Source organism: Prunus avium, chromosome 7, assembly GCF_965620075.1.
Source record: "Prunus avium chromosome 7, drPruAviu1.hap1.1, whole genome shotgun sequence".
NCBI lineage: Eukaryota > Viridiplantae > Streptophyta > Magnoliopsida > Rosales > Rosaceae > Prunus > Prunus avium.
The window spans coordinates 32176745-32201850 of record NC_142290.1 but is presented as its reverse complement, the minus strand read 5'-3'; the positions used below and the strand labels follow the sequence as shown (position 1 = coordinate 32201850).

General features: G+C 36.9%; 2 protein-coding genes across 3 annotated transcripts; one reads left to right on the top strand and one right to left on the bottom strand.

The window, feature by feature from the left end:
• The first annotated feature begins 6607 nt into the window (after positions 1–6607).
• BLH4 (BEL1-like homeodomain 4) lies at positions 6608–13353 on the top strand. Its single transcript, XM_021953824.2, has 5 exons — positions 6608–7021; positions 7361–8890; positions 10212–10597; positions 11297–11357; positions 12317–13353. The coding sequence occupies exons 2-5, from the start codon at positions 7454–7456 to the stop codon at positions 13016–13018; spliced, it is 2586 nt and encodes an 861-aa protein (XP_021809516.2). The 5' UTR covers positions 6608–7021; positions 7361–7453; the 3' UTR covers positions 13019–13353.
• A 5884-nt stretch (positions 13354–19237) lies between these two features.
• Positions 19238–23239, bottom strand: LOC110753011 (BTB/POZ domain protein). Of its 2 annotated transcripts, XM_021953804.2 has the most exons (3): positions 22635–23239; positions 21479–22390; positions 19238–20490 (listed from the first exon to the last, which is right to left on the bottom strand). In XM_021953804.2, exons 2-3 carry the CDS (start codon positions 22127–22129, stop codon positions 19528–19530), a joined length of 1614 nt encoding a protein of 537 aa, XP_021809496.1. In that variant the 5' UTR covers positions 22130–22390; positions 22635–23239; the 3' UTR covers positions 19238–19527. The 2 variants fall into 2 exon arrangements, with proteins under 2 accessions (XP_021809496.1, XP_088100518.1); XM_088244392.1 differs by lacking the exon at positions 22635–23239 and having other exon boundaries at positions 21479–22628.
• Between the last annotated feature and the right edge of the window lie 1867 nt (positions 23240–25106).

Sequence of the window (25106 nt, the reverse complement as noted above, 5' to 3'; positions counted from 1 at the left end):
TAAAAATGGACCCCTAATGTCTAATATCACAACGGACATCAATAACTGTGGTTGTTAGCTATTAGCCACTAATAAAAAGTGACCCCCATACATGATAATTGATATATTTTTCCAAAAAAAATAGTGACATTTTTGAGTTGCTGCAAAATGAGCCAACGAGAGAGAAAGCTTTTGGGAGTGGAGTTGCTATCTTTGATTGTTAAGTTTCGAAACTGAGCTATTAAAGCAGTAGACATATTAACATACGCTGTCTGTGTTGTGATTGGGATGGTTTTGTAAAAAGTTGCAGGGCCACAGCGTAAATAATAATACTCACTATATATAGACTCAAGACAATTAAATTCTAATAATATAAGGGGGCACACAACACAAATGTATATTTATTACTTCTTACATCAAAAGTTGCAGGCAACAAAGCTATTTTGTATTCATTTTGGTCTTAGGAATTGCAGTTTCAAGTGCAATATCTCACATGCATCAAACGTTAGGGCTACATATGTGAAGTGGGCTATACCTAGAATTATGTCACACACAACACAAGTACCTCAAACATTAATTGATTAGTAAGTTAATATGACTTTAACTAACCATTACGTCTACTCCGCAACATGATCATCATTTAACTGTGACTGAATAGACAAACGACATAACTTAATGGGGGTAGACCCAAATGTTCGGTTGGCGTCATATTAACTTACCGATTAGCATTTGAACTCTCTCAATTGAAACTAGCTAGTACTCAATTCTTAAACGCTCACAAGTTAGGTCGGGAAATAAATTGGTGCGACACAAAATGCTGAAAGATGTGGGACCAAACACATTTTTTGGGCCCTAATGCCATCATATCAAACTTAACCATTGCAAGTACAAGATGCACAGTACTTTCATCAGTAGAGGATTTGGATCTATTATCTATATGGTAGCCATTATTGTCCTTAAGATTAGCCTGAAAATTAGTTGTAGCAGTATTTATTTACGATATCAGATCTGAAATATCCACTAGTAGTAGGCTCATGCCATGTCGCAATCTGAATTTGCAATTTGCAATGATATATATATATATAAAGGTGACGACGGATGATATCTTTTTCCAGAAAATAGTGACACTTTTCAGTTGCTGCGAATGAATATACAGAATGAGGAGAAACAATTAATTTCGAAAACTAATTTTAAGATATATTCATATAGATTGTTGCTATCTTTGATTCATAAGTTTGGAGTTGGCAAGTAAAACATGTACACATATTAGCACGCACTGTCAGTATTATGATGAGGATGGTTTATTTGTAATAAGTGCTACAATGTAATAATTCATATATATATGTTATTGTGTGCTCAGAAACACGTACATGCGCAGTAATGGTGAACCAATTGATTTGCCCTACCCTTACAGTGATATATATATATATACACACACCAATAACAATCTATAATTTATGCAAAGTACTACCTCTTCATCACTCTTTTTTAATTCCATTGTGACAACCCGTTTGGTGAGTTACATTATGTATTTGGATAGAATTCATAATCTTAGTCAAATGTATATTGGCCTAAAAACAACATGGATTGAATTATGTCTATTATCCTACTAGGGCCAAATGTAGTAGGATTATGAATCCTACCAAAACACTGGGATTAAGTTGGCGAGTAATTTAATTAATTAACTTGAAACTACGTAATCATATGGCCGAGTAATTCAATTTGTACCCTAGCTATACATGTGATTTGCAAGATGATATCAAAATGGTGTCACCTAATTATAAGGTAGTGATGTTCAAAAAAGAATTTTAACTTTTATCATGGTGCGCAATAAAAGTAAGTTAATGTTGTTATGAAACAAATCCGAATTCTCAGCAAAAAAACCAAAAATCTGAATGAACACTGCTAGGTTTTTACAACACCTTGCCTAAATCATACATCGAAATGTCGCAGAGCATTAAGAAGTCGGCAAAAACGATCGCCACGTTATGTAGAAAAACCTCAAATTGATGAGGACAACCCAGGCATTGGCTCGACAAACTAGTTAATGTGATAGACAAATTAAATCTTGCTCTCAAGAATTTGGAAAATGTGAGCACTATAGTATATATTATGAACTATCACATTGTATATATTATACACATTGATGTGAGCATCGATGATCAACTTGTGTACGTAAGTGAAGAACCTGTCAGTCTGTTCAGTAACATCAAAATACATGTGCAAAATGAGCTAGCTAGAGATGATTGCATGATGAACTTATGGGGAGGTGCTTGAAGTGAGTGATGAGGAACACATCACCTAATTTTTGGCCCCGTACAATTTAGTAGTTCCAAGGTTTAATTGGAGGAGCTGGTAGAGTGTAGCTGGAGGATATCCATCAATTGATGCTGGCATTTCTCCATCATGAAAATCGCCTTAGGTGCTTGATGTTGTCATGTTAGTGAGTGCTTGTTGTGGAAAACGGGAGCATAGGTTGTCAGGTTGTTGCTTGAAATAAAATCGAAACCATGCTAAAGTCAAAACCAAATTACATTTACAATTCTCTTGCAGAGGATGATTAATCGCCAAGATAAATTGTAGTAGCATTTCTCATAGCTAATGCACTGTTTTTATAACTTTGTTGTTTTTTCTTTTGATCGAAACTGAATCCATCAGTACATTACTTCACAGAAAGATAAGAGAAAACACAGAACAAGGGCCCAAACCCACACAAGGAAACGGAAGCGTGCCCATCCAGCCACAAACAAAAGCTAGAAATCAAACCAAGTAAAGGAGGTAAGAGAAAGATACGCTTGTTAGTCACTAAATAATTTTTCGATTTCGAATGGTTGTTGGGTGACCTAGAACGTTGCTTAAAATAAAATCGAAGTCTTGCTGCAAAACCAAACAACACACATTCTTTTGTATATACACGATATTTGTCGCTAATTAGTTGCCCTAATTAATTGTAGTAATGGATCCACTTGCTTATGTTGATCACAAGAGTCTTGCAATTCGAACATGGCATTCTTCCTTTTTCTTTTCAATTTTCAACGAACTCTTTTCGGATTCAATTGTATAGTTGGTTGGCCTAGATGTTTTTTCATTGATATTGGTTTTCTTGTAAAGCAAGAACAAAAGCCAGAGCCAAAACCAAACCCCGTCTTCCTCTTACCCTTCACCACATGACATGAACGTGAACTTTAAGAGAACAAAGCAAAGAGAGGACAGAAGTGGTGCAATTGGCAAACAAACATTAAACATGTAGGAGTAAATATGAAAGTACACGTGCATAGCCGACTTTGGCACGTGACCAGCTTGATGAATAACTGGGGGTGTGTCTTTTTTCTATTAATGTTAAATCAAGCGTGTGAGGATGAGCTAGAGGAAGGAGATGGATTCACGTGACATCGCCCCGAAAGACGACAGATGGGAGAAGAAGCTGGCCCTGGTTGGGCTGTCAATTATCAATCCGGTTTGCAGTTGGGAAAGGAAAGTTTTTAATCTTTTTCTTAATGAGTGTTAAGTAAATTATAAGCAGTCTAAATTTTGTAGTAATTAAGAAATTCAGAGAACAATTTCAGAATTTCCAACACAAGCAACTTGCATTTGAAGGAATAAGCAACAAAATAGCGGAAGGGAAGATTAATTAAAAATTAAAATCAATTTGGGACTAATTGATATATTTCAATTTGTTCATATTTTTTTTTCTTCCGGAAATTCTGGGATTGCATTCATAATTCAGCCAAAAAAACCACTAGCCATAAATGGCCAACACAAACTAGCCACAAATGGCCATTACAATAACAGAGTGATCTAACATCAAAATTAAGGCAATCTAGGGCTCCTCCACTAACGATCAAGTAGGATCGAAAAAACTCTAGCATAGGCATCCCAACTAAGAGAGCAAACTCATAATAATAATAAATAGATAAAGCTTGAAAAAACTAAGCCATAACAATACAAATATAACTCTCAAAGAAGAGAGGTGGAAACTCTCCCAATTTGTTTATAATTAATGATACAATCCCACATTAAAAAAAAATAAAAATAAAATTGGGTTGTCACCAGTGAATTCTTGCCAGTTTTTGAGGCCATTTAAATTTCACGGTACTATATAAAGTCAGTGGATGCTCGTACTTGATTGGATATTCATGAGCTTTTACAAGAAAAGAAAAATCAGGGAAATAATTTTTTTAGTGAAAATGATAAGGAATAATAAAATATTAATTTTGGAGGATTACTCTCACTGTCTCACATAAATTATAGATTGTTCTAGTACATGTATAAACAACAAGATTGATATTCAAAATCTATATATGTTCTTCTTCTTCTTATTTTTTTTGCCAAAATGAAGTCAAAACACAATGAATGAAGAAGGTAGTATGTACTTCTTACTCCAATTCCTGGCATTAGAGGATACTGTCTTTGTATTTTACGTGAGAGGAGTTAGAAGGAGCATATGGGGCATGTTTAGGATTGTTTCTAAAAAGGAGCTAACGATTTATAACAATAGAAAGCGCTTTGCAGTGTTTGCGAGGAAAGTGCTTATGAATATAAAACACTTTTTATAACATGTTTACTTATCAGTAATGGGTATCAAAATCATTCCAATTCATTATTCTCACGTGCTTACTAACACATGGGTGTCGGAATGATTCCAATTCCTTACTTCTCTTGCGTTTACTTAACACATGTGGAATCAAAAATTATAGGAGTTCTATGGTAAAATCCGTAATCAAATACCCTCAGAATTAGGAATCGGATCAAATAGGGGGAGTAATTGATCTTATTCGAATACCTTATTTCCAAATTCTACAGTTCCCAGGACTTGAAGAAACACTTTCGAAAGTACATTGATAAAATGATAGCTGTGGTGGTGCTATATGTGCATGCTACAATATATACACTATTACATTTATTCTTATTGTAATTATATTTATTGTGAAAGCAAAAAGTAGTAGGAAAATACTCTCTAACTAGATGATTCATGTTGTGATATCAAACCATCAATCTGAATATATCATTATAAGTAATTAATCTGGATAGTCAATTTGATCAGTATAATATGTCAAACTGCTTGAATTTTTTTTATATAAATAAAATTTTAATTACCTATATTTAAAAAATAAAAATAAAAAATTAGCTAGCTGTGTCATTAGCTTTTGGGGCACAGGTGCAGTTTTTATCTGCCCAAATTAAAAGGGAAGTGTACTTATCACCTTTAGCATGAAGTGATTAATCAGATGCATGGGGAAGCATTGGGAACAGAACTCCCAGGTTAAAGGAAACAAAGATATTGGATTTGGTATTTGGTATTTAAATAATAAGGATTTGGTCAGTGAAGGAAAGGAAAGGGCAAAAAAAAAAAACCATTAGCCGATCGAAAATACACACGTTTTTGGATGGCAACATCAGACGAAAAGCATCCTCACATGCCAAATTAAAACCGCATGCTTTGCTAAGTTGCTATTTTGAAAGAAATTTATAACTTATTGCTTTTTTGGCAGCAGCAGCAACAACATGCAAACATCTTCAAAATGACCCTAAAACATCTCTCTCCATCAAACAGTTTTATTTTATGTCATTGAATACATGCCTAAACAAGGACACCACATAAGACAACCATAAAGTATTCTATTCTACGGGGTCGTTCGTTTCTTGAACCTCGAAATTTTAAAATAAAAAAATTGCTCGACAAATTCTTTTAGGTGAGGGAAAAGAAAGAAAAAGTGAATGGAGTTTGCACGGTGTATTGATCTAGGGAGTATGAACGGACATTTTTAGAAACAGAAACTTCGGTATCTTGCAGATTAACAGTTTAATAACATAACATAACACATACGAGATACGAAAAAGGATAAAAGCAGAAAGAGTGAATGGAATTTGCCATCTTGACATTGCCAATCCCATAAAGCAGTTAAGTGTGATTTTCAGAACGAAATTACCCAACTTCTCTTGAGCCCAACCTTTGGCACGTGCGAGCCACCCTTTGCGTGTACGCTTTCGCTATTTAATGAATCGATCTTCCTCCTGGGCTTCTTGTGTCCCATCTATCTCTTCGCCTATCTATGGTTGGGTTATTAATATGTATTGGGCTATCTCCCAAATGACCAAAATGCTCCTACCAACTCAACATTTTTTGCCTACGCAACATAATGATTGGCATGGGTATCATGGTCATTTGGACATATCAGAGGATGGTGGTAGTTTGGATCATTGAGATGACTTTGTACTCACCTTATCTTTATTTTATTCCGCAGTTTGCGTTGGTTTCCAAAAGAACTCCCCGTCAAATGACCATACTAGCCGACATTCGAAACGGGCATTTTGGTAAATTCACTAACACTCAAGACTAACCGAGGCAACTACACTTTAAAATGCAACCTTCACGCACATCCTATACATACACCCATATGACTTTATCCTTTTTAATGGACGAAAATACCCTCAATCTTTGCTCTCTAGGTGAGGGCATTGGGGTCATTTGGAGCAAAAGTTTAATAAATTAAGTTCCTTCCCTTTTTCCAAATTTGTTTGATATGTAATAATATTCAGTTTTAAAATTTAAAAAGTTTTGGCGAATAGAAGCATTTAATTAAATATAAATAATAATAATAATAATGGTGTGGAAAAGAGGAGCTTAATCAGAGAAGAAGAATGGCAAAAGCGACCGCTTCTCTTTCTCTTTCTCTTTCTTTCTTTGTCTTTCTCTCTCTTGAAAGCTTATAGCTGCTGCGTTTGTTTGTTTGGTTTGAGAGAGATATTAGTGAGTGCCCAAAAACCCAAAAGAAAGCCACCATTTTTATTTTATATTAGTAAACTTGTTTCGTTTGCAGAAGGGTGAAGGTGATTGCAAAAACACTCACTGCAAAGAGCAAAAAAAGAGAAAGAAAAGGAGAGAAAGAGAAAGACAGAGACGACAGACAGAGGGACAACACAGAGTGAGTGAGAGAAAGAGAGAGAGAAAGAAAGGAATTCAACAAGCTTTCAATACCACAGAAGAGGGAAAACGATGTCTGAGAGCTTTACATCCTTTCATACTCTGCAACTCCAAGAGGTATATATATATATATATTAATATATATATATAGTAGATGATGATGATGATGATGATGAACAAAGCTGAAAATGATAAAAGTATAGATGAAAAGAGAAAACAAAAATTAAAAAAGCATACCACCAACAGAGAGTCCTAGTATACTAGACTATAGCTAGCTACCCATTTCATCATTCTCTCTCTCTCCTCTCTCACTTTCTCTCTCTTTCTCTCTCTATTTTGTTTTTATTAATTCTTCTCTTATTGCTATAACTAATCAGCTTGATGGATGAGAGTACCTCATGATGGGTATTGTTTGTTTCTTGCTTGTGTCTAATCGATCCATGCTGAATTGAACAGTAATTGGTGTGGAAGAGAAGGAAGTGGGTTCAAAGGCAACACAAGGTGAAGGACAGATATGATGAGGAAGAAGATCAAGAGCAGCTTGATGATATGGGCATAGCAACCGTACCGCCACTTCTTCCAACACCACCATCAATCTTCTCAAGCTCATCATCAAAAGGTCATCACCACCACTCAATTATTGATTCAGAAAGCTACTCCAATTCTCCTAATTCTATGTCCCAAGACTTTCACCACCAAGGCATCTTCACCTTCTCCAATGGCTTCGAGAGATCGGCTATGACAACCCACCAAGAGCAGCAACAGCAGCAGCAACACCACTTGGCGCAACAGATCCGGAGAGAAAAGCTGAGGGTGCAAGGCTTCGAAACCCCGCCCCCTCCACCATTGGTTGGCCTAGACGAAGAAGAATCCGGAGGCCTTCCGGTGTATGAAACTGCGGGCATGTTGTCCGAGATGTTCAATTACCCTCCAGGTGGCGGCCCTCCTGGGGCCGCCGAACTGCTGGAGCATCCGATGGCTCAGGCCTATCGGATGGCTCGGCAGCAGCAGGAGCCTGTGTCTGGTGCGGCCGAGTGGTACGGAAGCAGAGTGGTGGGTGGTGGATTGGGAGCATTGGGAGATTCAAAAAATCACAATAGCCGCGACAGTATTCAGCATCATCATCAACAGCAGCATCAGATTTCAACAATTAATGCGGACTCAGCGGCAGCCATGCAGCTTTTTCTAATGAACCCATCACAACCAAGATCGCCTTCTCCTCCAGCTCACACAACTTCTTCCACCCTCCACATGTTGCTTCCAAACCCATCATCCACTACCAACTCACTCCAAGGCTTTGCTACTCCATCTGGAGGAGGAGGGGCTTTTGGTCAATTCACATGGGTTCCTGAGAGTCATCATGGACATGATGGAGGCAATCCCACCGGCGGTGCCGGTGAAATTGGAGGGGTTGTGGAAGGCCAAGGCCTTTCATTATCTCTATCAACTTCATTGCAGCACTTGGAGGCAGCCAAAGCTGAGGAATTCAGGATGGGATCAGATAGTGCAGGTGGGTTACTATATTACAACAATCAAGGAGATCATCAAGGCTCAACCAATCAGTACAAGAATTTAGGCGCTCATCATCATCATCATCAACATCATCAAAGCCAGCAGCAGCAGCAGCAGGCATTGCACAGTTTGCAGCAAGGAGGGGTTGTGGGAGGACATGTTGGGTTTGGGTCATCATCAGGATCAGCCTCATCATTTGGAGTTGTGAATGTGTTGAGGAATTCCAAGTATGTGAAGGCAGCCCAAGAACTGTTGGAAGAGTTTTGCAGTGTAGGGAGGGGTCAGCTCAAGAAGAACAAGTTTGGTGGGACTGGTGGTAGGCATAACTCCACAAACCCTAATTCCAATCCAGCTGGCAGTGGTGGTGGTGGTGGTGCCTCTTCATCTTCATCAAAGGATGTGCCTCCTTTGTCAGCCGCTGATAGGATTGAACACCAAAGAAGGAAGGTCAAACTATTGTCCATGCTTGATGAGGCATGTAATCTCTCTCTCTCTCTCTCTCTCTCTCTCTCTCTCTCTTCTTCAAGGGTCAAAGGCCTATGTTCCTTTGCTTCTTTATTAAAGACTCCATTATTTTTATCTCCCAAGTCACCGGGACAAACACAGAAAATTCCGGCCACTCACAATGATATTTAATTTTTTTTTATTTTTCAAAATTTTTAAAAATAGGAAGGTAAAACAGGGAAAGAGCCGGCTGGTGTAATAGGGTTTTCCGTTTCATACAGGATCGAGCTGGTAGCTAGCTAGCCTTTGATTTAAACACTAATTTATAAAAAATGATATTTTATTTCATTGATTGGGTTGGGATCGATTGGTGGTGGTGGTGGAGTGTTGTTAAGCTTATAGTACATTCTGGTTTTCATGTTTAAGATCGGGAAAAGCTACTACTATGTGCCCAAAAATAAGCAAAGCTTATTTTTTATCGGGTCGAGTATGACCACAGCAATTAATCAATCAATCATACTTTTTTATAATTAGCTTCACATATTTTGTTCAGGGAAGCCATCGATATTATATCCTAGTTGACCTGTGGCCTGTTTCCTTTTTTTCCTTTCCATTTTCTCTCCCTCTTTTTGTTTTTTGTTTATGCACACAAGCTTTTGGCTGTATTGGGTTAGAATATATATACATATATTTGTATATATAGAGTTGCCATTAACAATCATTTCACTGTACCACCCCCCTTTGATTTATGCATTTATTCTGTTCCCTTTTAATATCAACACAACCCTTCTCAAGTTTTTTCGAGGCTTTTAATATTCTGAAAGAAGAAGACTCTCTCTCTCTCTCTCTCTCTCTCTCTCTCTCTGCTGGTTTTTCTTTCTCCTACCTTACGAGTTATACGACTGTCGCACTCATATTTCTTATGTTTTAATTTTCTCTTACTCAACCTTTCTTGTTTTAGTCACCTTCTGAATCTGATCGTTTTCTTTTGTTACACTTGTAACTACCTTCTCTAATCCGACATGATCTAGACTTCTTATCTTCTTCTACGGTTGCTTTAGTTATCAACATGTTGCCTTCTTTAGTCACAACTCCTTTTTTGTTAGTTGAGAGGAGGAAGAGTAATTAATTAACCATGAAAATTAATCCTCAGATTATGTCACACGCCATACACAATTTAATCATTTCTTTGGGTTTCTTTTATTTATTTTCAGCCATCAAAATCACATTAACGTTACTTTACCACTACTATTTTTATTATTAAGAGAACGTGACTAGCTATAGTAACACTAGATTTAAACATGTGGAGCTAAACTTAAACATTGCATTTAATATATGTGCATGGTTGCAGGTGGACCGTAGGTACAACCACTACTGTGAGCAAATGCAAATGGTGGTGAACGCATTCGATCTGGTGATGGGTTTCGGGGCGGCGGTGCCGTACACAGCCCTAGCGCAGAAGGCAATGTCACGGCATTTCCGGTGCCTAAAGGATGCGATAACGGCACAGTTGAAGCACAGCTGTGAGCTACTGGGAGAAAAGGATGGCGCGGGGACCTCAGGAATAACAAAAGGAGAAACGCCAAGGCTGAAGATGCTAGAGCAAAGCCTAAGGCAGCAAAGAGCATTTCATCAAATGGGCATGATGGAACAAGAAGCTTGGAGGCCCCAACGAGGCTTGCCCGAACGCTCTGTCAACATCTTGAGGGCCTGGCTTTTTGAGCATTTTCTTCACCCGTGCGTTGCCTTTTACTACTCTCTTTTAGCTTCATTTCCTTTCACCAATATATAATTATGAAAATGACTTTTAACTTACTAATTAGGAAAGTTTCTCTACGTATATACGAAATGTTCTCTTTCTAGACTGTCTGAGGTGCAACATAAAACTCTATGCGACAATATATGTCTAGGAAGAAAGCATAACTTTGTGATTTATAAGTCTAAATAATGTTAGTCTCTCATGCATGATAGCTAAGTAGCCATGCACTTTATTACTTACTTGAAGTATACTGTATACACAAGTCCTTTATGATTACTGCTTAAAAGGGACCGTAATATGCAGTGTTTTTGGGATGTTGTGCGGTCAGCCAGTAGCTGTGGAAAAAGAATGCATTAATTAATTAAAGCATGATATCTCTTCTCTCTCTCTTTGAAAACACATTTTCTTGTATCAAGCCGAGAGAGAGAGAGAGAGAGAGAGAGAGAGAGAGAGAGAGAGAGTTGTACAGTCCTAGTCTGGCAGCTCTGAGAGGTAGTGATCGATCGGGATTGATATTATTTATATCTTCTCTTTGATTCTCACGCTCATGCAGAGAGCAAAAGGAGAAAGTTTCTCAAACCTATGTAGGCTTAGGGGTACAGAAAGCTTAGACGTATGTCTTTATACAGTTCAGGCGAGGACTCTGATGTCATTTTCTCTTCTGGTCTCTTTCTCAGGTACCCAAGCGATGCTGATAAGCATCTGTTGGCACGACAGACTGGTCTATCGAGAAATCAGGTAATTAGGTTGCATGCATAGATTGTTTCTCTCTCTCTCTCTCTCTCTCATCATATTACATGTTTTTGGCTATATGCATATGTGCATTAATTTAAAAGGCTATATGTACATATAGACTGTTCTGTTGTGTTAATGAAGAAGAAAGAAGTTATGGGTAGAAAGGCTAGATGGGAGGGAAGGGACCAGCAGTAGGTTCAGAAGAACTTACATGGGTTTGGATTTTATTTCTCTGGGTTTATAAACTTTTCTGCTGAAGAAAGACAATGTGTTTTCTCTGCCCCTTTTTTTATTTAACTTTGGATTCTTTAACTCCTTGACATAAATTCTGATAACAGTGAATAGCAACCCCACGCACACAATAAAAGACCTGTGCCATGCCAAGTACATAACAGATGAGACATGAGAGTTTGCAGCTTTGCTCTCTCTCTCTCTCTCTCTCTCTCTCTCTCTCTCTCTCTCATATCAAATGACACCTTCCTTCCTACCACACCATATAGTCATAAGTTAAAGACATCATAAATTTTCCGTACTTCAAGTCATATCAAAAGCTATTCATATTATTAATTAATTAATCCTTGTCAAAATGTCTTTACATGGTCTTCCAACTTGTCATTAAACATATAACCTTTGATTTATGTTACTATCGTGTCCTTTGCATTGATTTTTGTTTTGTCAACATACTTTTCATTGTTTGCATCAGAAGTCAAAAAATAATTCTTTATCTCTCTTCTATTATATATTTCATGTGTGATAAAATTTCACAAATAATGTTCTCTTATCAGACTATTCGACAAGAATTATATGTTGACAATTATTACAAAGATGCATATATATTATATTATTATATTTAGTGAGTCGGGTAGACCATGTTATAATTGTTCTGAAACTGAGAGATCAATTGCATGTATGACATTGATGACCCTATGTGATTTTTTTAATTTTGATTTTGAATGCTGCAGGTCTCAAATTGGTTCATAAATGCTAGGGTTCGATTGTGGAAACCCATGGTGGAAGAGATGTACCAGCAAGAAACCAATGACGAAGTTGGGGGTGCAGCAACAGCAGCAGCTGATCATCATCATCAAGATCAGAGAGAACGTAACAACCAAAACCAAAATAGTAGTGGCCTCAATGCACAAACTCCAACGCCTACAACGACAGCTGCCACAACAACAACGACAACGACGCCAACAACAACACCAACGACAACAAATTCGCCAACAGGCAAAAGATCCGAAATCAATGCCTCCGAAAACGACCCTTCACTCATCACAATCAATAGACAGCAGCAGCAGCTGCAGCACCACTTGCAACAGCCCATGATGGCCACCACCACCGCAAGCGCGGTGGCGCTGCCTGCATCACAATGTTTCGCCACCACATCCACCACCGCAAATGATAGACTGGCTTCCGAGGACACATGTCGCCGAGGCAGCATGGTGGCAGCGGATTACGGGACCACCTCGGGTAATGCACATATCGCAGCTCATGATCATCAAAGTAGTAATATTGGGTCTTCTACTACTCTTATAAGCTTTGGGACCACCACGGCAGCTGGTGACGTGTCACTCACTCTAGGGCTTCGCCATGCTGGTGGTGGAAACAATATGCCCGAGAAGAATCCTTCTTCTTTCTCTATTAGAGACTTCGGGGGCTGTTAATTAGCCTCTTAATTAATTAATTAATCAAACTTCTATAGTAGTTATTACGAAAAAGAAAAAAAAATATTTTAAATTAGTTTCTTTATCCTTTTTTCTTTTCGTTACTTTTATATATATATCCTTCCATTCTATGAAGAAAGATACATGGTGAGACAAAAGTAGCATTAAGTTAGCTAGTTGTATGGGGGGTTCTATTGTAATTGTATAGTAGATGGTTCTTTTTTTTGTTGTTGGAATTTTTGTATTTTCAAATTCTATGTACTTTAATTAGGTCTTATACCTTAATCGGAGGCATTTACTAGAATAATATATCATGAAATTCATATTTTGAGAGAGGAGGGGAGACTGTTTTGCCTTATATTCATCTTAATTGGGTAATGAGGGAGGGTTATTATATCATATGTGATCCTATATGTTATTATTTTAAACAATATTAATGAGAAAGCCCTAGAGGTGGTTTTTTTTATATAAAATTTATCCCTTTCTCTCTCTCTCTCTCTCTCTCTCTCACCATGAATCCATGATTGAGTATTGAAAGAGGGAAAACTATATATTTATGATTGATTTATAAATGTTATGCTTAGCTAAAAATAGAAATGCTGTTATATATTAAATCACAGGTGGAAACTGTACATGCATGTCAATATATATTGTCACCTTGACAAGGTATGTGAAGTTGAAGTACTTGAGGACGCTTTCCTTGATTGATTTCCCTTTTAGAGGGATTTATTGCCTAGAATATGTCTCATGCTTTTCCTTTATCTAATTTCCCTTCTCAGCATAGACATAGATATTTTTGACGCTTGAATTGGTCTATATGATTGGCAAAGAAAGTGAACATTAAGTTTCTGAACATATTGTCATGCAATATTATGGTGGGAGGTGTTGAATTTCAATTTTCAGAGTAGATTGGCTATGGGTTTGGTCAATGAAGGATTGTGTAATCTTGTTTGTAAACATCGGCATTACAACGTATTCGAGATAGATTTTATAGGATCATCATTGTCGATGTTACAATATCAATTGGAGTATTGACAAATTCACGACATACACTCTACCATATCGTACTGAACCATCTTTTCAGTATCCAGTACCAAACAATATGTTCCGTAAGTAGAATAGCAATGGAAGTAAACATTTTATAATGCACACATGAATTAATACATGTAGAACAACAAGATAATCTTTCAACTAGAACATTGAAAATCAATGTTGTATATGGCGTACAAAGTGCTCGATTTGATTGTTGGTTCAGAAGATTTTGAAAACCTAATATGGTAATCCTAAGATATATATGTAGAATATGGTAAGTGTTCAATGATGCTTTGGTTTTGTTTATGAAGAATGGTTTAGAGTAGGAAATTAGTTTGCAACCCCACAACCTAGCTTACAAAGCTAGCAAATTGTCTTCTTTGGTGGCGGATAGTGCAACACTGTCCTACATTATATTGCAGTAGCTTGTCAATATTTTTGTCTCCAAATGGTGCTCGTAGATGTGATAGATTGGTAGGTTGTGTTATTTACCTTATAACAAGCACCAGAAAACGGTTGCTTAAGTCCCAAATAAGATTTTGCAAAGCAACAAGTACTTTCCACCTAATGTGTTGCTTTTTCTTTGAGAAAACAAAACTGAAAACAATACGTCCTTCAGTTGGATTTCCTAAGTTGTTTTGCTGCAACGATCAAGTGTCTAATCTAGTGAAGGTAATTATATGACTTTACGTGAGAAAGCTGAAACAACAAGAATGAAATTTATATATATATATATATATATGATGCCTCCTTATTATCAATATATGATATGATAACAGAGAGGAAAAACCTCATATTAAGGAACTCATCAGTGTCAATGTCTTAGTAGAAGTAATTAAGAAGAGAAATGTTAACGTCAGTCGCTATCTCACTGTAAATTCCACCTTAATTCGCAACAAATAAGATCACCCCTTCACCTTAATTTACTAGCAAGATTATTAGTTCTCTAAATCAACCACATCACTATATATATGAACTGTGTCTTGTATGTATACCTACACATTAAGCCTCAAGCAGTGATTCTAGTAACTGAAGGGTGACGAATCCTTTGAGAAGTCTGAAATCTAAACTTAGGAATCGGGTCTTAATTAAAAATAAAACTATGAAAAAGTCTGATGAATATTCTGGATGAAAGTCTATTCATAAAATTTAAGTTTTTTATTTTTATTTTTACTTCGTTGAATGCATGCATGTTTATAAGCACAAAGGTTGCTTTCTGGTAGGGGTCCTCATCGCCTGTGAGTCTGTGACATTGTTCATGAACACCTGGACCGACAGCACAGGGAGAGAGAGAGAGAAGGATAAGATTAAAGGCCTACCACTTCAACTATACTAGCACTCATTAATTAATAGGGTTTGTATCAACTTCAGAATTGTTTCTTTGTCTTGTTTGGTCACATAAATTACAATTTGAATGTGAAACAAACAGACGAAACTTCTATACAGGCTCTTAAATATTTTTTCTTCTTCTTCTTTTCTCAATTAATTAAAGGCCCCATTTTCGCTTCCACATATGAGTACAGCTGCAAATACTGCAGTTTGCAGGACATCAATGGGTGGACCTAACCCTCTAGCATATAGAGAGGTGCCCCCCTCCCCCCCTTGGATATTAATGCCACCAACCAAAAACTAGGATGCGAGGTTCCCCCCTCCTCATTGGGAAATAGAGAAATGGGACACATGATTAAGTTTGATTTGCTTTGTATGTTTATGTTGTGAGACGGTAAATTTGGACCATAAGTGAGATTTTAATCGGCTAACAACATAAATCTGCTAAGAGAACATTATTTTGAATCAAACTGATTTTGGTTAAGATTTAAGGATGGCGACTTGAAATTTTATGCTATCCAGCCCACATGGGATGGTATATATATATATGGAAAGACCATGAAAAATATTTGGTAGCTTTTTTTTTTTTGGACGGAAAATATTTGGTAGCTTGAGTGAGCTTTTGATTTAATGTGATAAACCATTTCTGATATTAAGCATTTATGATATTAAGCAGGAGGATGGCTGCAACTTTCATGGCTACAGAAATTATGGTTGTGAATGGGTGTTGGTTTTAAATGTGAATGATATGGTGGCCTGGAAGGCCCTCATCTCCACCACACGGTCCGGTACAGATGATACGAAAATCACAGGAGAACATTCAATCCTGATCCACCAGTGGTTTGGACCACTGCATGCCATTGTTATGGTGCAATAATGGCCTTTTTCTTATGTGGTTACAACTAGAAGATAAGGAAACGAATCTAATTTCTTCTTCCAGCTTGAATCCAGATGGCAGAAGAACTCGTTTGAATTCGAGTAATTTTTCAGTGTGACCGTTTAGCTCGCAATAATTTCTCCAAGATGTCAATTAAGGACTTGGCTCTAATCAACAAGTTTAGCTTAAACTTAAATTTGAGGTTTTATTTTTCCCTTGTCACATTAGATAAAAGCACATCCATGCTAATCAGAAAAGTTAAATACCTATCCACAAATGTAATAACTACTGTTCAAAATCATACTATGATTCAAAATCTTCACATTGTTATCTTCATTTGAAAAAGCGCTTATAAGACCCCCTCTGTAAGTCCTCAAAGAGGCCTTCGTATGCCCTAGTTATGGGATGGGATAGCATAGATCCCAAGCCTCTATATTTAGAGGTGGTGCATTTACCCGCATTTCATTAAATCCAAACCATTCTAATAATCTAACGTCTTAAAACATGCCACATCATTAAACTTGGAGTTATTGTTTTTTTCCCAAAACTCATGCCCGTTAATGTCAGTTTGAGCTTGTTTCTTTCTCTCTTGGCCCCTGAAATTTTGTGCTTCAGTACTGCCCTGATTTGGGATCTTCAATTTTGAATGGTTTTGGGTAACTGCCTTGCTATATGGGGCCTTCAATTTTTAATGGTTGTGGTTCGCACCCTCCTATATGCAGAGATTCGATTATCATTGTATTTTGTTCATAGAATCATAACCACTTATATATGGATATTACATATACCAATTTGACAAACGTCGTTTATAATCAAGCTTGTTTTGATTATATTAGATTTGTCTGCTCTACCTTGGCTTATAACAACCTAATTTTTTGGAATCAATGACTTAACACTATTAGTGGCTTCACTAAAACCAAAGAAACAAGCATCTGGATAATTGTGAAAGTTTATTCGTTGATGGTACGTATTTGCTCCTGATCGATCACGGTTTCAACACTGAAGGACAACGCTCAAAAACTGATGTTAACGGTTTAACGCGTGAGCTTTGGAAAAAAAACAAACACCTCCAAGTTTAATGACGTGTAATGTTTTAAGACGTTTGATTGTTAGAATGGTTTGGATTTAATGAAATGCAGGTAAATGCACAACCTCTAAATGCAGAGGCTCGGGATCCAAGGTAGCCTTCCCTATCCCTAAACTTTTTTTCATTAAAAAAAAAAAGAAGAAAAAAAAAACGCTTATAATTAATTTTGTTCAGAAACTTTTTTCTTTTTTCCCATTCTCAGCCTTGTAGTGAAAGTTGAGGCGCTGTCTTTTCCACTTTAGTACCAACCAATTGTATGCTAGTCATACGTAGATGAGGATGAATTTAAGTCTGTAATAAGTTGATTCCATAAAGTTATAGTAACTGATGTAAACTAAGTTTGATGGTTCATGCAATTTCATGATCACTTACAAAACAAGCACTGGAGCCCCCAAGTCCCATTGGAACTCTAGTTGAAATTTATTGCATTAGATGCAAGAATCAATTCTGCGGGCAATTGAAATTCATTGCACAACAGCTACCACTAAAAAAATACAAAACATGTCGGGTTTGTAGCTTTAGTGATGAGACCACGAACTTTCGTTTCTCGCTTTTTCTTGAATGTGAAAAAGAAAAATCCTAAAACATTTGAGCCCTATATTAAGTGACCAAATTTGCTAGCCAAAGGACTATCATAGTAGCACGCGTGATGTGGGGCATGATCAATTACACAATTAGGGGGGTGGGGGGGGCCGAGTGAGAACCATGCACAACCCTCAAGGAAAAACAGAACGTGCGCATCCTATAACTGCATGTGCACCTGAACCATAATGACAAGAAACAATATCTAACCCATAAACCTATGCATTAAAGCTTGAGACATCCATGTAAGAACTATTTGCGTTACACCAAGCCAAAAAGTAATTCTAACTTCTAATGGCCATCCATCACCTATCATAAATTTACAATTGAGCAATTTAATGCAATCTAAATATGGAACTTTGCTCATTCCATGCAAGAGAAATTCTTGGGTCCGATTGCCGAATCATGTCACACATACGATTACACACACAAAATAACGAAACCCCCTGATTTTGTTCTAAACCGACCCTACGCTTGTCTTATCCCTTTGAGTGTGTTGCTGTGTACGGCAGACAGACACAAGAACTCCTCATGCAAGCCAGATTAAGTTAGTGGACTCTTGCCTCTGTGGGTGGAAAATGGGGCAATCATTGGCATGGGCTGATATTTGGGACTAACTAGGCTTCTCAACCGGGCCTATATATCTAGCTCAGAATGCCAATTTGAACTAGGGCAATCTATGGGCCTGTTCCGGAATATTATAGAACACTCACAAGCCCACTAATAAGTTCCATACAACATCTTGGAGCAAGTTGAGGTGTTACAAATCTTGGTTGAATTGAAAGTAATAGTATAGTGTTCATCGATTTGAAACCATTTAATTTTAGCAAAACTCAGTGCTGATTGGATTGTAGGGATCTTCATTTTAGCCACATGATTCATCTGAATAGTAACTTTACTTAAGTTTAATGAAATGATTCTGTGACTAATATGAATGTCCACATAAAGGATCCATATATGGCACCCTCACTATAGAATTTCCCTGGATTTGTAGAGTTTGAGATTCAATCCAATCCATGTCATGTGAAATACAGAGCATATTACATTTACCATTATTTTACAAAACAAATAAATATCCAAGTATTAAGAAACTATCATAAAATTAAATTCAAATAAAATTAATGACATAAAAGCTGAAATGTGGAAAAGTTGAGTCGATCATACGATGTACTAAATATAATTCACCAGATTTCAAAATTATAGATAAACTAAAGCCTTTGGTGATATTATATTTGGAACATTATATTATATGATCATCATGAGGGGCAAAGAGCTTTTGGCTAATCCACTCTGAAGCAAGTAGGCTCACATGTGGCAACAAGTTCAATCAACTCTCCTTTTCAAGAATTTCCACAAGAAACAACCAACCCACATCACATCATCAAATACAAAAGCAGTTTCTTACATTACTTAAAGCATGGAAATTTCTCAGAAGAAGTTCACCAGTTCACTCTTTTGACTTCACAGAAATCTGTCATGTTAGCCTTGAGATAATGAGAAATCTTTCAAGCTTCTGTTCTCCCACATATGGAACACAACACCACTAAATTTAGATACAAACATTACTCACTGGTTATGGTATCTCTTTACTCTTAAGGTCTTTTATGATGTCATTGAGCTATCTGACTGAAGTGAACTGCCTTGTCCTTCCACATAGGGTCTAACGAAAGTCCTCCGCCACCACACTTCAAAGGCCCTCTGAAGATTTGGGCAGCTATCACCCGCCTTCAGAAAACTGCCCAACCAAGAAAGCAAAATACTTTGCTGGTCCTCTAGAGGCAAAGTGAGGATAGTCCTACCAATTCCTTCTTCCACAACCTTCCGGTCAAATGAGCGGCACCCATGTTGCAGCCAATTGTAGTCATTGATCAATGGCTGTAACCAGGTTTGTAACAACAGTTGGCGGGTATCCTTAGATGGCAGCAGCTCCCCTCTACCAATGCCAACAAACAGCCTTGCCGTAATACAGCTAACATGGTAACGAGACACAATAGGCAGCTTTGTATGCAAGGATGCCAATTCTTGCTGGCTAGCCCACATTACTCCAAATTCGTCTGCTGCCTGTTTGTCAGCCAAAATCTCAAGCAACCATGAGAGGTTATCAGAAGCCAAAGCTATTTGCTTCACCACAGGTTCTTTGTTGTTGACGAGTTTATCAGCACAATCTGGTTCTGTAGCCTGCTTGAACAGGGACAAAAGCAAGTTCAAACAGTTTCTGCATGAGTTATACAGTGTTTCATGGCAGACATCAGCTGAACCTGTAGAGCTTGAGGCACTGTTGTTCTCCTTAAGGAGCTTCAGCACAACGGATTTCATTTCACGCCTGCCTCTCTCCTCATTGCTTGCAAGAACAAGTTCAATTATGTGGGAAAGTGTGTCCTTAGGGGGTTTAGAAATGTCAGAGGAGACTCGCTTCAATACTGGAGTGACCCCAATACCCTCACTCTGGAGTCGCAAGACTGACGAGACTACTTTTTCTTCTTCTTCATCCCCAACCCATGGGACTGCTTCCAAGTATTCTAAACATGACTGCATGCACGAGTTGAAGGCAAGAAGTTCTGCAATCTGAAAAAAGGTGCCACCCAGATTCAGGTTAAGGTTTGATATATCTAAGATCAATTTATGAACTATAGAAGTATAACAGGGGCCAAGATGAAAAAGAAAATACAGGTAGGCTGATAAGAAATAGAAAGCCTATCCAATGACTATATCTATGGGATTCTACTTATCTGCATTCAAACCGCATTTCAAGTCATCATAACCATTCAATTAAATCTGATGGTCAGGACTCAGGATCAATCTACATCAGCATAAGAGAAGAGAACTTAAAATACACTGCATATTGATACTGGCCATTGGCTAAAATGACTTGAAATGCAGCATAATGCACACTCCTAAACATTGAGGAGTTCAACCCCTATCAATGAGATTAATGAAAAAAGGAAAGTAGTAATTCCAAACCTTAAAATCTAGTAAGTGTATCTCCATATTCTTTCCTACTTTTTTTCAGTCTATTTGTGAGTCATAAGGATATTTACATAAGGAGAATAGCTACTAGCATGCCAAATTGAACCAAAATAATAATAATAATAATAAATAATAACACAAAAAAGTGCATCACTAGAAATAAATGAATCAAATAATGTGGAAGCACAATAACATGAGAGAAAGTCTTCTACAATCGTTAAACAATAAGCTACACTATTGTAGCTTATATCAACTACAAGTGAGTCGCATACATACTATGCAATGAACAACCTAACCAACGCGAGAATTTGTAACAAATGTATGTCCAAAACAGGAGGGATTTGGCCATTCCATTCAAAGGCTAGAGGCTCTAAAAGTGTAATGTCTGAACTACTCTAATACTCATAAAAGTACGAAAAGAATAACAAATGCAAAATATATCATAATACTGAAACAGCAGTTGAAGAAATACTAAATTAATTGATTCATAGTTTTGGCATTAAAGCATAACCAACAACAAAAACAGCATAATTGCAATCCGCAGAGATATGAGATAACTCATGCATTACACAGTTTTGCTGATTACCTTCAGAATACGGAGTACACGAGAGACACTCTGTTTCATCAGCCGTTGCCTCATGTCTTTGCAATACATCAATCCAACGGTTTCAACATATATTTCAACATCATCGCATTCTTCGATTTCAAGACAGGATGAACCAGACTGTTGTTCAGAAAGCTTATCAGCAAAAAAGTTGCTATGCTCCACTAGAACATTCTTGTGAACGCTCAACTTCACACAAAATCCTTGCTTTCCAAGTAGAACCACCTTCATATCACTAGTTCCAGGTTCACCAAACTCAATTGCAACTTTCCTTGGCAAATTTTCAACTTTGGGCCTCGGGATTCTCTCGGGAACCAGAGACGCACTCACCGTGGGTGCATCAGGCGCCTCAGGACCAAAAGCTCGTTGACCATCATTAATACTCCCTGATCTCGATGGGGTAAAGGCTAGCTTTTTTTCACTAAGTGGTGTTTGTTTCCTCTGAGCTGTTGTCTTGGGTGGTGGTGGTGGTGATGAGGGCTTGGGTTTGTGTAGGGAATTTTGAGCTTTGAGGGTCTTTTGAAACACAACAGGAGAAGGGCAACACCAGAAACCTTCTGGTGTCACGGCAATTGGGACATTTCTAATCTTGGTTTGGCCTTGTTCTACCCTTGTAAGTCTAATTTCAGCCATATTTCACAAGAATTTACCGAAATTGCGGTTAGCGCATTGCTGTGGATCCCAATACAAAGCTTTGTAACCAAAACTCTTTACCGCTTCAAAAGAGTCTAATAACAATATAAACTCATAAGCATGAAAGGCGCAAAGTTGTGATTTTGAGGTTGATCCTAAGAACCCTAAACTGAGAATTCACTTACTCCACAACAAGACTTTCAATTTAGTGAAAATTGAAGGAATGTGATACTCAAAGCACCAACCCAGCTATCAATTTCACTGAAAATAGGAAAAGATGTAATCTTTGTAAGAAGAATTGCAGAAAGGTAAATAACACAGTTTTAAAGAGACTGAGCTGAACAACTTATATTTGTATAGGCACAGAAGGCGTTCAAAAGCATAGAAATCACAGATCAACTCCAAGACAAAAACCCACAGAAACCACAACTTAACAAAAAATAGTTAGGTCCTTTTTGTGCCCAATTGCATGAACCTTAAAACACAAAACAGCAAAAAGACTCACCAAGAACTGGGTAATCTGAGAGGCCTCTGAATATTTATCTCCAATCTCTTATTTTTTAAGCCCACGAGTGCCCCTAAAATGATTGAATGTGAGCTCTCGGTGTCAGGCATCAAGGGAACCAGTGAACAGAGACTTGCAGGGACGAATCATTAGAGCTAGTGACCCTTTAATTAGTAAAGCAAAGAAAGCCCACATGACCCAAAAAGAAGGTAAAAAATAGAAAGAAAAACAAAAAGAAAAAGAAGAAGAAAAGTGAAAAACTACAGAGATTGATGGCTTATGGGTTGTGTTTTTCTACTTCACCAGTTTCTGTCTAACTATGGCATAATGCTACTTGATCGAGAAAAAAAGATGGTCCTATGCTTTTGATGATGATTATCTGTGTGTGGCTTCAGAATTTACATGTCTTTTGCCTCTGCAAAATATTCTCTCTCTACTCTATCTGAATAACACTTTCTCAGTATCAAACAGACTCAAGCAGGCACGCCTTACACTTGTCTCTCCTCAGTTTTCTATTATTTTTTTGGTTCTTTTTCTCTGTTCACCTTCTTTGGCCGGAACTTTTTATGTGTTCTTTATTATGTTCCTTGTGCTGGCGTTGTTGGAACGTTGCTAGATTTTCTAGGCTTTAAAAAAGATAGATACGTAAAAAAATATAGCAATTTCTAGTCTGTTATGTTAAATGATTGAATGTGTATTGACAATCTGACAGTAGTTTGGACTATTTTGTAAAAGATTCTTAGGTAACTTTAATAAAAGTTATTGTTTTTTATCTTGTATATGTTTAAATCAAGAATTTATATATTTATTTAATCGGAACCATTACACCTCGAGTTTTGTGTTGATTAATTCACGTGATTAAGAACATTTATGGTTACACTCAAACGAAGTATTGTGTTGAACATATTAAAGTTAAACAAGTTGTATATCCAAACACTAGTCTTATTTCTATTCAAGAGCATTGCTATCCTCTGAAGTGGGTCTTGCTATGTCGCCAAATTGAGTTTAGGGACTAAAGGTGAAAGAAAGACATTTTTGCGAAATTGGATGGCTGAGTGTTACAGGTAGCGGTGTGGATAAAGTTTGGCGGGAATGAAAATGATGGATGCGTCCAATCTACCATTTATATTGTCTCAAGCATCACAATGTTTGTTGATCTTAAAGAAAACAAAACAACAACGAAATTCATGGATTTGAAAAGTATTTTAATTAAAACTTATAGCTCAACATTTACTGCAAATGATATGCAAATATATTACACAATTTTCCACAAAAAAAAAATTTAAGGAAGAAAGAAAGAAAGAATAAAATCAATAAAAAGAGATTTGTGTATCACAATGGGGTTTTGAGTTGACGGAGATTGAACTGCCCCACATGACCTTTGCATATATTAATCAAAAATTGATTTGTGAAACCTCGGGAACCCAAGTTTGGCAAATATTAATTCCAGAAAGAGAATTCCAACACAAATACACAAGGTTTATTTATACATGGCAATAATTCACACAATTGTATAAGAACTTGAGCTTATAATATATACATTTCTTCTCTTATCATACTTCCGAACGTAATTACTATATAAATATTATTGTAAATATGAAAGAAAGCATGAATGAATAATTAAAAATACATGTATCCGTATAATAATAACGTTTAAAAGTATATATATATATATATTTTTTATACGAACTTATAATATATAATATAGGTTGCTGAAGTCAAATTCAATATTCCACGTTGCCATCACATAACAGGACCATACATTAATGCATGCATAAGTTGCATACTGAAAATTATAACCTCTTACCAAATCTATGGTTTGATTTGCCTTTTTAAAACAAAACCCAACTTTTATTCTTGATTAAAACCCATTGATTTTGTATGCATTTATGGATATTAATGAAGGACCATAATTCAAATGTGTCCCATGGGAATGTACCTTTTTTTCTTTATGTTCCATAAGAATGTACCTAGTTTGCTTTTGTTCTTTGCTTTATGTTTGTTGCTATTTGCTTTGACAAAGAGAGGATATAGATCATAGCATCAAAATCAAGTGGCACAGTTTCACATAAGAAAGAATTGGCAAGGAATATCTACATAGTATTGAAAATCTTTTGACTTAATTTTGACCCTTTTATTTCCTTTAGGTTTTGTGCTTGATGAAAAGGAAAAGGCTATGAGAGTGTGTCAACTGTTGTGACTTGTAACATGCAATAATGGAGATCAGAAATGATGGCAGCTAGAATGGAAAGAAAGAGAGCACGTTTTCATCATACAGTTGTACCAAAAAGAAATTCCATGGAAGATGGCCTTGCTGTAAGCTGGGCCCACCATGGAATTGCTTCTCATGTGGTAGGTTTGATCAGTCTTACTGTAAATTGACTAAATTGATCAAGCTAGCAAGAAAGCTATGTTTAGGAGGAGATGAAAGTCTCACCTAATAATACCTAATAAGTTAATATGCTGATGATG

Bases quoted from the DNA above. Each gene is read 5' to 3' on its own strand.
- BLH4 (XM_021953824.2), top strand. From the start codon at position 7,454: ATGGGCATAGCAACCGTACCGCCACTTCTTCCAACACCACCATCAATC. The intron at 8,891-10,211 runs GCATGTAATCTC...GCATGGTTGCAG, and splicing joins TATTGTCCATGCTTGATGAG to GTGGACCGTAGGTACAACCA. The intron at 11,358-12,316 runs GTAATTAGGTTG...TGAATGCTGCAG, and splicing joins CTGGTCTATCGAGAAATCAG to GTCTCAAATTGGTTCATAAA.
- LOC110753011 (XM_021953804.2), bottom strand. From the start codon at position 22,129: ATGGCTGAAATTAGACTTACAAGGGTAGAACAAGGCCAAACCAAGATT. The intron at 20,491-21,478 runs GTAATCAGCAAA...ACCTTTTTTCAG, and splicing joins GTGTACTCCGTATTCTGAAG to ATTGCAGAACTTCTTGCCTT.